The 12,968-nt window shown below is 41.6% G+C and overlaps 1 protein-coding gene across 7 annotated transcripts in view; it reads right to left on the minus strand.

The window, feature by feature from the left end:
* The window catches only part of PHACTR4 (phosphatase and actin regulator 4), a 69,753-nt gene that overhangs the window by 13,018 nt on the left and 43,767 nt on the right, over positions 1-12,968 (minus strand). For 5 of the 7 annotated variants that reach the window (XM_036444825.2, XM_036444824.2, XM_045584951.1 and 2 more), the window contains 6 exons: positions 11,674-11,754; positions 7,227-7,400; positions 5,685-6,083; positions 1,654-2,230; positions 1,063-1,247; positions 310-463 (listed from right to left, as the gene is read on the minus strand). In XM_036444825.2, the coding sequence (XP_036300718.1) occupies positions 310-463; positions 1,063-1,247; positions 1,654-2,230; positions 5,685-6,083; positions 7,227-7,400; positions 11,674-11,754 (1,570 nt within the window). The remainder of the gene's footprint in view (positions 1-309; positions 464-1,062; positions 1,248-1,653; positions 2,231-5,684; positions 6,084-7,226; positions 7,401-11,673; positions 11,755-12,968) is intronic. The other 2 variants (XM_036444823.2, XM_036444826.2) reach the window with 2 other exon arrangements.

Genomic DNA, 12,968 nt, shown 5'->3' on the forward strand with positions numbered 1-12,968 from the left:
GAGAGAGAGAAACATCAATGATGAGAGAGAATCATTGATCAGCTGCTTCCTGCACACCCCACCCTGGGGACTGAGCCCAAATCCAGGCATGTGCTCTGACTGGGAATCTATCCCTGACCTCTTGGTTCATAGGTTGACACTCAACCACTGAGCCATGCCGGCCAGGCCACAATAGGTATTTTTAAAATATTATACTATTTCTAAAATTAAAAAAAGTAACAAAATGATAAATGAATGTTTCACCACCAAATAAGTCTCCAACATACATACTATCCTAATCAAATCAATGCATTCTAACGAACGGCCTACCGGATCAGCGTGTTCCCAATCTGGTGCCGTATTTCGTTCCACTCCTCTTTGCTTTTGCGAGGCCAAGAATTCAAGTTCATCTCTGGTTCACTGGGTCTGTGATTCAACTTCATTGCCAGTGTGTCTTTCCTCTTCACTTTGTTGGCCAGAGCACCTTTGCACAAGAAAAGAAAAATGATGTTGAAGCTTAAGGCCCAACCTCACCTGCTTGAGCTTCAGGCAAGAGTCTGAACAAATAATATCCTATCTCCCAGCTTCCTACGTGGCCTCCATCGCCCAGCTAACACAGAGGTGGAGGTAAAGCTAAAAAGCATCCAAAAATCTCAGCCAGATAGCCTCAGATGGGCTAAAGATATTTTCTCCCTTCTACCAGCCCTCTCTACTGTCATACTTAGTAAGAATTGCTGTAGGAGAGAACCTAAGCATGGGAAAGCCCTCTGAGTTACCACAAAAAGTATTCACGCTAACACACCTCATAAAATTCCTATCTCAAGACTGATCTCTCACTTTCAGGATTCCACTATTAAAAACAGATAAAAAACTGAATGATGCAATCTCCTTAGCTCCCGCTCACTGGCTTGCTGTAACAAGGGCAATGTCAGAGACAAGAGTTCCTCATAGGCCAACATCAGGCAGTCAGATGACTGGATGGGAGAAAGTGCCTGTTTCCATTCATTTTTCACTTGCTAAGACCAGCCAGTAACTTTATCTATAAAACAATTTTCTCTTTTGCTTTCCCCATCCCTTTCTTACTGTTCTGGCTTTCATCGTCATCCTCTTCGTCTCGGTACTGAATGGGACCTTCTGAGTCTGAGTCGCTCTCCTTCTCCTCCTCTTCCTCCTGCAGACACTGCGGTAGTTTAGGAGAGACTGAGGTTGGAGGCAGGTCTTCACTGAATGCAGATGGGTGGGTTTGCTCCTCCTCTTCATCGTCTGAACTAAAAAATTAAAATAATTACGTAACCTTTCAGAAAGGTGAAGGGTCATACACTACTACAAACTAGTAAATAAGAGTAGAGCTGGCATTTGAACCCAGAGCTAGCTTATGCCAACATCCCTGCTCTTATGCATCAAAAAATATACAGGGGTTTCCATTTTAAAGAGTAAAAGTTGATTTTTTGTATCGTCATGAAACTGTCTGCTATGGAAACCATGTTACAGAAATCAGCAGAGTAAACAAAATTCAAATTCTAGAACATGTCTTATTTGTTGAGTTTGTTTTTTTTTTTACTTTAAATTTATTCATATTTTCTTTTTATAAGTAGAATTTTTTCCCCAAGAAGGACTAACTAGAAAAGGAAAGCAAAGGAGAGGAGACAAGAGGTAAGCTTTGAAGGCACTCACACTTTCAGCATTTCAATGGTGATGGGAAGTGACCTGGTACGGCCCAGAGTGTTGCTGTCCTCAGAGAAGTTGTCACTGTTCTCGAAGAGCAACGAGTGAGCTCTGTGAGAGCCCTCCAAGGAGGAAGAGATGGGAAGCGGGCTGGTCAGGGCCTGTTGGATTCGGATATGCAGTGGGAGGGGGGGCAGCCTAGAGGGTACATGGGGCTCCCCGAAGCTGTGGTCCAACATCCTCTTGGGCACTTCCTTCTTCTGGTCTTCCTGCTGGGGAACCTCCTGGGGTGGATCTAAAGAAGGTGCAAACTCAATCTCTGGCACAGCGTGAGAAGTCTTAGCAGGGAGTGCAGGGGACCACGGGGGGTCTGGGGGGGTGTGAGTGGGCAGAGGGGGGGATGGGGAGCGAGGCGGGAGAGGCTGTTCGGAGCCCACAGGGCACGTGCTCTTCTCTCTGTGATCACTTGGTGCTTTCGTGCTGGTGGCGGCGGCGGGCTCCGCGGTGGGTACCGAGGTTGATGGAATGCCTCTCTTCGGTGGTAAGGGTGGGGACGGTTTAGATAACAATGTTCCACTGTTTATTGCTGGAAAAAAAGAGAGCAACATCTCACTATAAGATGGCTTTACAATGCTCTGAAGGGCCAGCCCAGGGCATGGGATTAGAGCTGAGCGGTCTTAACCATTCAGGCAAAAAATTACATTTCATGGCTTTACCATTCTCTGGATAACTCATTTAAAACAAAATTACCCTTCAATATCTATAGACCTAATAAATGTTCCACTATCCTAATACTCTGATAAGAAAGTTTTAACAAAAATGTTTTACTTTTTTTAAAAGAAAACTTGGCAGCTTTTTAAAAAAGAAATGTATGAGAGAGAGAGAGACAGAGAGAGAGAGACAGAGAGAGAGAAACAGAGAGAGAGAGATCAACTTGTGATCAAACCCTGCAATCTGGGTATGTGTCCTAACTGGAAACTAAACCCACCACCACTTGGTGTATGAAATGAAGCCACACAGGCCAGAGCGGTAATCTGATGTTTTAGTGCCATTTATCGTAAGTGTGTGTGTATGTGTCTGGTGGCGGCGGCGACGGCAGACTCCGTGTGTGTGTGTGTGTGTGTGTGTGTGTGTGTGTGTGTGTAATGTATTTTTACAGATTTCAGAGAAAAAGGGAGAGGGAGAGACAGAAACATCAACGATGAGAATCACTGGTCAGCAGCCTCCCGCACAGCCCCCACCAGGGATTGAGTCTACAACCTGGGCATGTACCTGATCAGGAATCAAACCATGATCAGATTAATACTCAACTACTGAGCTATCTCGGCTGGGCTTATCAAAGTATATTTTTAAAAGGACTTTCTAGAAAAAGAGCGCATACACATTAAAAAAAGGATTCAGCCCTAGCCAGTTTGGCTCAGTGGTCAAAGTGTCAGCCCTCAGCCGAGACCGGTTTGGCTCAATGCATAGAGTGTCGGCTTGGGGACTGAAAGGTCCCGGGTTCAATTCCGGTCAAGGGCATGTACATGGGTTGCGGGCACATCCCCGGTAGGGGGTGTGCAGGAGGCAGCTGATCGATGATTCTAACTCTGTATCCCTCTCTCTTCCTCTCTGTAAAAAATCAATAAAATATATTAAAAAAAAAAAAAAAGTGTCAGCCCTCAAACTGAAGGGTTAAGGGTTCGATTTTAGTCAAGGGGATGTACCTTGGTTGTAGGCTCCATCCTGGGCCCTGGTTAAGGTGCATGCAGGAGGCAACCAATTGATGTGTCTCTCTCACATTGATGTTTCTCTCTGTCTCTCCCCCTCCCTTCCATTCCCTCTTAAAAAAAAAAAAAAAATCAATGGAAAAAGTATCCTCAGGTGAGGATTAACAAAAATAAAAATTAAAAAAAAGGATTCAGCCATGGCCTGTTTGGCTCAGTAGATAGAGCATGGGCTTATGGACTGAAGGGTCCCGGGTTTGATTCCCGTCAAGGGCACTTGCCTGAGTTGCGGGCTCGGTCCCCAGTAGGGGGCGTGCAAGAAGCAGCCTGTCAATGATTCTCTCGCATCTTTGATGTTTCTATCTCTCCCCCTCCCTTCCTCTCTGAACTCAATAAAAATGTATTTTTTAAAAAGGATTTAAAAAATGTAAACCTTAGGATCAATGAAAGAGATACTACTTTTGGGTAGACTGGGCTACTGCTGCCTCTCTGAAGACAGCAGCTGCTTGCCCTGAAGAGAGTATACTATGGTTTAGAGCAGTGGTTCTGGTCTCTGTATATGCAGCATCAGCGTCACCGGGAACTTTACAGAAATGCAAATTCTCAGGCCCTATTCCAGACTTACTGAACCAGGAACTTTAAGTGCAGGGCCCAGCAATCTGTATTTTAACAACCCCTCCAGGCGACTGTGATGAGAACACCTGTCTAGACAACCATTTGCAAACACAGGGGTATAGAACAGGTCTGTACTCAAGTGTTGAAAAACCTATGTTTGATTTCTATCTTTCACTAACTGCAACCTTGAATGAGTCACAATTTCTTCTTGTTCTGCTTGCCCTAATTATATAATAGATAAAATCAATTTCCTACTTCACAAGGAGCTTTGGAAAATGGGTATATGAATGCTTCTCAAGTTCCTCAGAGATAAGTCAATCTGAGGTGGTGATAATATGATAATAATAATAACCTTCATCCTGTTTTTATCAAGCCACTCCAACTTGTCATACAATAAATTCTAAGCCTGTTTTTCAAGGTTCTAGTCACTCCACACAACTTGATGGTTATTAGCCATTTAACAAGCATATATATATTTTAAATTCTCACCTGAGGACATACTTGGAGAGAGGAAGGGAGGGAAGGAGGGAGGAAATGAGGGAGAGAGGGAAAGGAAAAGAGAGAAAGAGAGGGAGGTAGGGAGGGAGAGAGAAAAGGAAAGAGGAAGAGAGGGAGGAAGGGAGAAACACCTTCTGCATGTGTCTCAACCGGGGATCAAACCCACCTCCCAGGTATAATATGTGCCCTGACCGGGAATCGAACCTGCAATCGTTCTGTGCACAGTACGGTACACTCTAGCGGGCCAACAAGCATATTTTTTATTCTTCCAATCATTAACAAAAATTTTAAGCAGTACTAAGCCTAGTATCATTTTCCTGAAAAACTATTTTCCTTCTCTCCTCCCTTTATTGAAAATTCCTCTAAGAAGGTATGCATTTATATAAAGAAAATAGACCTAAAAAGGACTTCAGGTAAATATAAAAAATTTACTAAAACCAATTATCCTCCCTTTCTCTCTTCCACCACTAATTTTACTAAAAGTAGCGTTTTAAAAAAAAAATACATTTTATTGATTTTTTTTTTTTAGAGAGGAAGAGAGAGGGATAGAGAGTTAGAAATATCAATGAGAGAATCATCGATCAGCTGCCTCTTGCACACCCCTTATTGGGGATGTGCCCATAACCAAGGTACATGCCCTTGACCGGAACTGAATCCGGGACCTTTCAGTCCGCAGGCCGATGCTCCATCCACTGAGCCAAACCGGTTTCGGCTAAAAGTAGCATTTTTAACTCTCAAGATAAAACGTGATTTTATCAGAACAATTTAAATAATTTCTTTTGCAGTTCCCCTTGAAGACGTTATGCCAGATTCTGAACCACAAATTACACTGGCATCTATACAAATCACCGATTCACCCACTGGGCTTACGCTGAAGGAGTGTACTGGCAGTTTAAAGTAGGTTAAAATAAATACTTTCTTTGTGCTGGTCAAACCTGTTGTGATCTTCCCACGCCCAGTAACCCAGCTATAGATAGTGTTTCAGAAACAGTTTTAGGGAAATAGATATGAATCCCCGCACCTGAGCCAAATTTTAGTGGTTTCTGACTTCCTGTTTCCACTCATAGTCATCTGCCTCATTTCCAAGACCTTTCTACAGCGTGCAAACGGACAAGATATGGAAACTCTCTCAAAGACCAAATCAATATTGGATAAGCTATCCTATAAAAAATCATCTAAAACCCAACCCAACCCAAAATGGCAACCTAAAGACTTACTTACCAACGACAGGGTTGCTGTTTCTGTGAGCTGGTTTGGGGGGAGGGACGGGGGGCTGCTTGGCAGAGACGGGATGAGGGAGGCTCGGGGTAGCAGTAGTGTTAGTGCTGGCGGCAGCAGCGGGAAGAGTCCTGGGCGCTGGGGTGGGGGGCACAGAGGCATTAACCACAGTGTTTGGTAGGTTTGTGGTGGCGGCAGTGGCGGCAGGTGCTGTGGTGGGGGCAGCGGTAGAGGTGGCGGACAGGGACCTTGCTGAGCTGCCAGAACAGATGGCATCCTTTGCTTGCCCTTCATTTGCTTCATGGGAAGAGGACACTGGTCTTTTGGGGGGAAGTAAAGGTTGTTTGGGTGCGTTCTCAGGAACCAACTCTGCTTCAGAATTAGGCCGGCTTCCGGTGGAGCCTGTGTGGTAACAGATACAATTTAAAAGGTAAGAGAGTAACAAGACAGACTAAAAGAGCTAACAATTTATAATCAACTTTACCCATTATTAATTTATAGATTAACTAGGGGCTTGGTGCATGAAATTCGTACACAAGGGGTGGGGGTGTTCCTCAGCCCAGCCTGCACCCTCTCCAATCTGGGAAATCCCTCTCACAATCTACGACTGCTGGCTCCCAACCACTCTCCTGCCTGGCTACCTGATTGCCCTTAACCACTTCTGCCTGCCAACCTGAACACCCCCTAACCACTCCCTTGCCAGGCTGACAGACACCTAACTGCTTCCATGCTGGCTTGATTGCCCCTAACAGCCCTTCCCTGCTGGGCCGACTGCCCCTAACTACCCTCCCTTGCAGGCCTGGTTCCTCCTAATTGTGCTCCCCTGTTGGCCATCTTGTGGTGGCCATCTTGTGTCCACATGGAAGCGGCCATCTTTGACCACATCTTATGTGTTCGAGTGATGGTCAATTTGCATATTACCTCTTTATTATATAGGAAGGATTGACAGGCAAGTTTCCCAACTGCAAAATACTTACGGTATATAATAACACTTTTTAAATTAATAAGTGATACTTATTATCTTAGTGATTTGTTATACAAGAGCCAGGAGGAGGGACATTAAATAGAATACCTTGGGTGGAGGAAGAAAAATGTGTATCTTAAAAATGTCCTACAGTTATCTGACATTTAACATCTTCCATCCTTGAGAATCACAAATATAGATACTTTGTGAATTAAAGAATAAGAGGGGGGAAATTTTACTTAAAGTTACAACTGGTTGGGGAATTGCTAGAGAGCAGAATTCCCTCTGGGTTTTGTTTCTCCCCTTGTTCTTGCAAATCCCTGAGGTAAATGAGAATGACTGACCCATGGGTCTTTTTAAAATTTTTACAGAGACAGGAAGGGAGAAGGAGAGATAAAGAGAAACATCGATGTACTGCTTCTACTGGAAATTGAATTCGCAACCTGGGCGTGTGTACTGACCAAGAATTGAACCAGTGACCTTTTGGTTCATGGATTGACACTCAACCACTGGCACAACAGCCAGCCTCTTTTTTTTATTTTAAATCCATGGTTCTTAAACTAAAAAATCCAGTTTCTTACCTAGTTGCTTCTTTGGATCCTCTTCTGGAACAGGTTTCCCAAGGCTTGTTATTCTTTCTGGTTCTTCTTCTATTGGGACTGGACTAGAAGATCTGGCATCCCCAATGGGGGTGGTGTGGCCATTCTTTAACACGGCATGGTTCAACTTCCCTGGATCCTCACCATCTGCAAGGTCCAAACGGAAAGGGCAAACTGATGAAACTGGCATGGTCATCTTATCCCATTTCCTCCTCTTCCTTTTTAGCTTATCATTTAGATCTTGGGGTGGGAATGGGGTTAGGAAAGCTTTACAGAAAGTGATAGCTAAACGTGGTCTTAAAGGAAGGATAGGAACATATTAGACTGATAATGAGATAGATTCTTTTTTTTTTTTAATATATTTTATTGATTTTTATAGAAGGGAAGAGAGAGGGATAGAGAGCTAGAAACATCGATGAGAGAGAACCATCAATCAGCTGCCTCTTGCACACCCCCTACTGGGGATGTGCCCGCAACCGAGGTACATGCCCCTGACCGGAATCGAACCTGGGACCCTTGAGTCCGCAGGCCGACACTCTATCCACTGAGCCAAACCGGTTTCGGCATGAGATAGATTCTTAAAGATGTGAAATTATTTGACATTTTTGGGAACTGGCAACTAGTAAGTCTGGTAGAAGAATAGGTACATATAAAGGAAAAGTTATGGATAGGACTGGAGAGGCAAGCAAGAGCCAGGCTATGAAAGATAACACACATCATGTAAAAGAGCCCGGACCGAATCCTGTAGGTAACAGGAAGCTAATGAATTAAAGTAGGAGAGAGATCTGATCTGACCTGCCTGTTAGAAGGTTAACTCAGAGCTGTGAGGATGGATTGCACAGTGATTGAACAGGAAAACCAATAATGAGCTACTGTTAGAATACATAGGTGAGAAGCAGCAGAGGGTGCCTGTCTGTATGGTGGGTCGAGAGTAAAGGGTAGAACTGATAGATGCATCAGAGATAAATATGAAATACAAACTAAACTGCAGGAATCATCACTAGGCTGAAGGCTTTGGGATAACTACTCATCACTATGAAAATTATAGGTAAGTTTCCTTCATGGAGCAATGAGACAAACATTCCCAGCTACTGCTGAGGTTTTACTATACTCCTTTGGAGAGAAAACTAAAATAAAAAACAAACCACACTTGAGGCTGGAGACTAAAAACTCCGTCTCAGCTCCTAGGGTGGGAATGGAACTGGATGCTCTTTAGATGGTGCCCTTTATTCAGACAGTGTCCTTCTTCACGCAGGCTAAATAAGAGGCGGAGCTGGGGCTAAGAGTAGGGAGCACTAAGGCAAATGAGCACTAAATAAAAATGTACTTCCAAAGCTGAGATTCTGACAACTACGTTATTTTTTTTTTAATGGGGAGGGGCAAGAGTACAACAATTATGCAAATGTAGTAAGTTACTACTTATGTTAATTCAGACCAGCATTAACAAAAACAGGTCTTTCTGGAATATAGAGCAATGAATCATCTCATTCAGTGCCAACAAAGAATGCTACTTTTTTTTTTTTTTTAATATATATTATTGATTTTTTTTTTTTACAGCGAGGAAGGGAGTGGGATAGAGAGCTAGAAACATCGATGAGAGAGAATCATCGACCAGCTGCCTCTTGCACACCCCCTACTGGGGATGTGCCCACAACCAATGCACATGCCCTTGACCGGAATCGAACCTGGGACCTTTCAGTCCACAGACTGATGCTCTATACACTGAGCCAAACCCGTCTCGGCTAGACTGCTACTTTTTTTTTTTTTTTTTTTTTAATATATTTTATTGATTTTTTTACAGAGAGGAAGGGAGAGGGATAGAGAGCTAGAAACGTCGATGAGAGAGAAACATCGACCAGCTGCCTCCTGCACACCCCCTACTGGGGACGTGCCCACAACCAATGTACATGCCCTTGACCGGAATCGAACCTGGGACCTTTCAGTCCGCAGACCAACGCTCTACCACTGAGCCAAACCGGTTTTGGCTAGACTGCTACTTTTGAAAACAATATAGTGAAAGGTTAAGATACATCATTCATTGGTTTCTACTCAGCACATATTAGTAAAATATATGTAAAAGCGATCAGTTCTCTCCCAAGTTACTTAATTGGGATTGCCTACTTTGAAGAAAAATTTCTTACATATATTTCTTAATACTCTGCAATGCTAGCAGAGTGGAGCAGAAGTATCTGGCTTTAATGCCTCTGAATGGCCTCCCTCTCAGAAAATCTAATAAGTATTTTAAAATATAGTAAAGTTAAAACCATAATCAAGTAAAAGTCATCTTCAAATATGAAAAGATCTTTAAGGTTCAAACACTGCTTTTGGCCTAAACTGGAAATATATGTCAGGCCCTGAGGGCCATCTCCGAGTTTGTTCTTACAGAATACAGCTTAGGTCCGTTTTTTGATTGGCATATTGGCATCTTGTCCAATGGCTGCAACTCATTTATCAATTGGGCCTTTGAGCTCCTAGGCAATAACAACCTTAAGCCAGAGCCAATAGGAAGCAGAGGGCAAAGAGACTGAATGAAGGTGAAAGCCTGGCTGGTGTAGATCAGCGGTTAGTGTCGCCACACACCGAAGGGTCTCGGGTTCGAGTCCTGATTCCAAGGGAGGCAACCAATTAATGTGTCTCTCTTATATCAATGTTTCGATGTTTCTCTCTCTCTTTCCTCTCCCTCTACTTCTCCCTTTCCCAAAACATGATCTTTATGATAGACAAACAGAAGATTAGGACAGCAATATGGGCATGAGACAAATTTGGTAAAAAAATGTAGGGGGGAGAGAGAGAGAGAGAGAGAGATATCTCAATGATTCTCTTTCATCATTGATGTTTCTGTCTCCATATAATATGCCATCAGTTTGGCTCCTTTCTCCTATTATCCAAAGGATATGGTATATTTTAAAAACTTGGAAGAAAGGAAGGAAGGAACAAAAGAAAGGAAGGAAGGAACAAAAGAAAGGAAAAAAGAAGTGACTAAGTACTGCAGCTGGCACAGAGAATGTGTGTTCCAACGATCCTTCACTCAATTTCAGAAGTCAAGATCAAAGCCAGATAATTCAGACATGGACTGAAAGGTAAACAATTGTCCTCTAACCCCCACCAGAAAATGAACTTTAATGAAAGAAATTAGGAGGTAATTATTAGAATAAAATAATTTTATACTTATACCCCTAATTTGACTTTTTGTCAAAACAAAAACATCACTTTGTTATTCTCACTAGTATGTTTTAATCTTTATTTATTAGATATTTTCATTCCCACAAAAATAAATGCCCTCCTTAAATAAATCAAAAATAGGTAAAATGGCATTAAATTCTATAAAAATATCTTATTAATATTTAATTTTTTATCACTAAGTATAACATCAGTAGAGAAAAATGCATAGGACATACATGTAAATTTCAATGACATACTATGAGGAGAAGTCTTGTATAATCATCATGGACATTAAGAAATGTTTCCAGACCCCAGAAAACTCCTTTTCTGCTTGGTAACATTCTTTTCCTTCTCCCACAAAGCAATCTCTCTCCTACCTCTGTGACAATACTTTCCTTCCTTTTTTTTTTTTTTTTTTTTTTTTTTAAATAAATTATAGTTTAACCAGTTAAGCGCACATCTCCAAAATCTGTATTTTTTTAAAAAAATATATTTTATTGACTTTGTTCAGAGAGGAAGTGAGAGAGATAGAGAGTTAGAAACATCGATGAGAGAGAGTCATCAATCAGCTGCCTCTTGCACACCCCCCACTGGGGATGTGCCCGCAACCAAGGCACATGCCCCTGACCGGAATCAAACCCGGGTCCCTTCAATCCCCAAGCCAACACTCTATCCATTGAGCCAAACCGGTCTCGGCAAAATCTGTATTTTTAATGTTGCCTATTTTTCCTTTACATTTACAGAGGTAATACAACATATTTTTTCATAACTGACTTAATTGCTCAGTATTACTTATGAGCTTGGTATTATAGCATGTAGATGTAGTTTATTTTCACTGCTGTGTAAGTATTTTATTTTATAAATGTATCACGTTATATTTTACTATTATAGGGTTGTTTCCAATTTTGCTCTATTGTTAGTAAATACTGCTGCTATAAGGATATTTGTACATATCTCGATACACATGCATACACATTTTTGTTGGATATATGCAAAGTTCTGGACATGTCTCACATAGGTTTATATATATCCAGCTTTCACAGATTCTTTAGTGAATTCAATGCTTTTGTAGACTTTCCTGTTGAGTTTTTTTATTTTTTAATAGACATTAAAAAAAATTCTAGATGTATAAATAGTTTTTGTTTTGTTTTTAAAGTTGATCTCCCACCACCATTAATGGCAAACGAATGAAAGAAAATTAAAATACCTAGTCAGAACCAAAAACCAAGTGTACAGACAGGCATATACCATCTGTGTGCAAACTCACCCTGTTCAGAGTCTTCCAACAGAACCCCTCGTTTAACCAGTTCTTCTCTTGGTTTGCGCATAGATATTTTTCGCTCTAAAACTGACATTAAATTGGAAAATAGCACTTAGAAATGTGGTAAATTTAACTTTAAGCATTCTTTCTAAATCCACAGGTAAAAGTATAAAGTGGTTCAATTTTCTAGTCTCTGGAAAGAAAAGAACAGGAAAACTCCCTTTAAATTAAAAAACTTAATTTCTTTCATATGCTGTGTTATTATGAAAATAGTTCTCCCAAAAAGGAACTATTCTTATATAATTTTATCTTTTTCAATTAAAATTTCAATAAGTTATTTATGAATATACTTTCTCTGGGAGGAAATGGCCAAAGTAGGAAAAAAGAAGCATCTAAGATTTGCTATAGTTTAGAAACTCTATTTACCACTTGATAAACTTTATTTTATTTTTTAAAAATATTTTATTGATTTTTACAGAGAGAAAGGGAAAGGGATAGAGAGTTAGAAACATCGATGGGAGAGAGACATCAATCAGCTGCCTCCTGCACACTCCTTACTGGGGATGTGCCCACAACCAAGGTATATGCTCTTTTCTTTTTAAATATATTTTATTGATTTTGTACAGAGAGGAAGAGAGAGAGATAGAGAGTTAGAAACATCGATGAGAGTCATCATCGATCAGCTGCCTCTTGCACACCACCTACTGGGGATATGCCCGCAACCAAGGTACATGCCCTTGACCGGAATCGAACCCGGGACCCTTCAGTCCCCAAGCCGATGCTCTATCCATTGAGCCAAACTGGTCTCAGCAAGGTATATGCTCTTGACTGGAATCGAACCTGGGACCCTTCAGTCCGTAGTCCGACACTCTATCCACTGAGCCAAACCGGGTAGGGTCCACTTAATAAACTTTAGCCCCATCAATATATCAACTTGGGGATGAGGCTTTATAGTAAATAAGGCTTAGTGAGTAACCATTGGTTTTTTAATTCTAAAAGATTCAATTCCCTCTTCAAAAGAGGGTTATCAAAGCCTGAGAGAGGAATGAAAGTTAGGTAACTTCCAAAATAAGGACTTCTTTAACTCAGAATATATATCTAAATCTTTATTTTTTCACTACACACACACACACACACACACACACACACATTTTTTATTTTTACAGAGAGGAAGGGAGAGGGATAGAGAGTTAGAAACATAGATGAGAGAGAAGCATCGACCAGCTGCCTCCTGCAAACCCCCTACTGGGGATGTGCCGCAACCAATGTGCATGCCCTTGACCAGAACTGAACCTGGGACC

The sequence above is a fragment of the Pipistrellus kuhlii genome, unplaced genomic scaffold (assembly GCF_014108245.1).
Source record: "Pipistrellus kuhlii isolate mPipKuh1 unplaced genomic scaffold, mPipKuh1.p scaffold_m20_p_2, whole genome shotgun sequence".
Classification (NCBI taxonomy): domain Eukaryota; kingdom Metazoa; phylum Chordata; class Mammalia; order Chiroptera; family Vespertilionidae; genus Pipistrellus; species Pipistrellus kuhlii.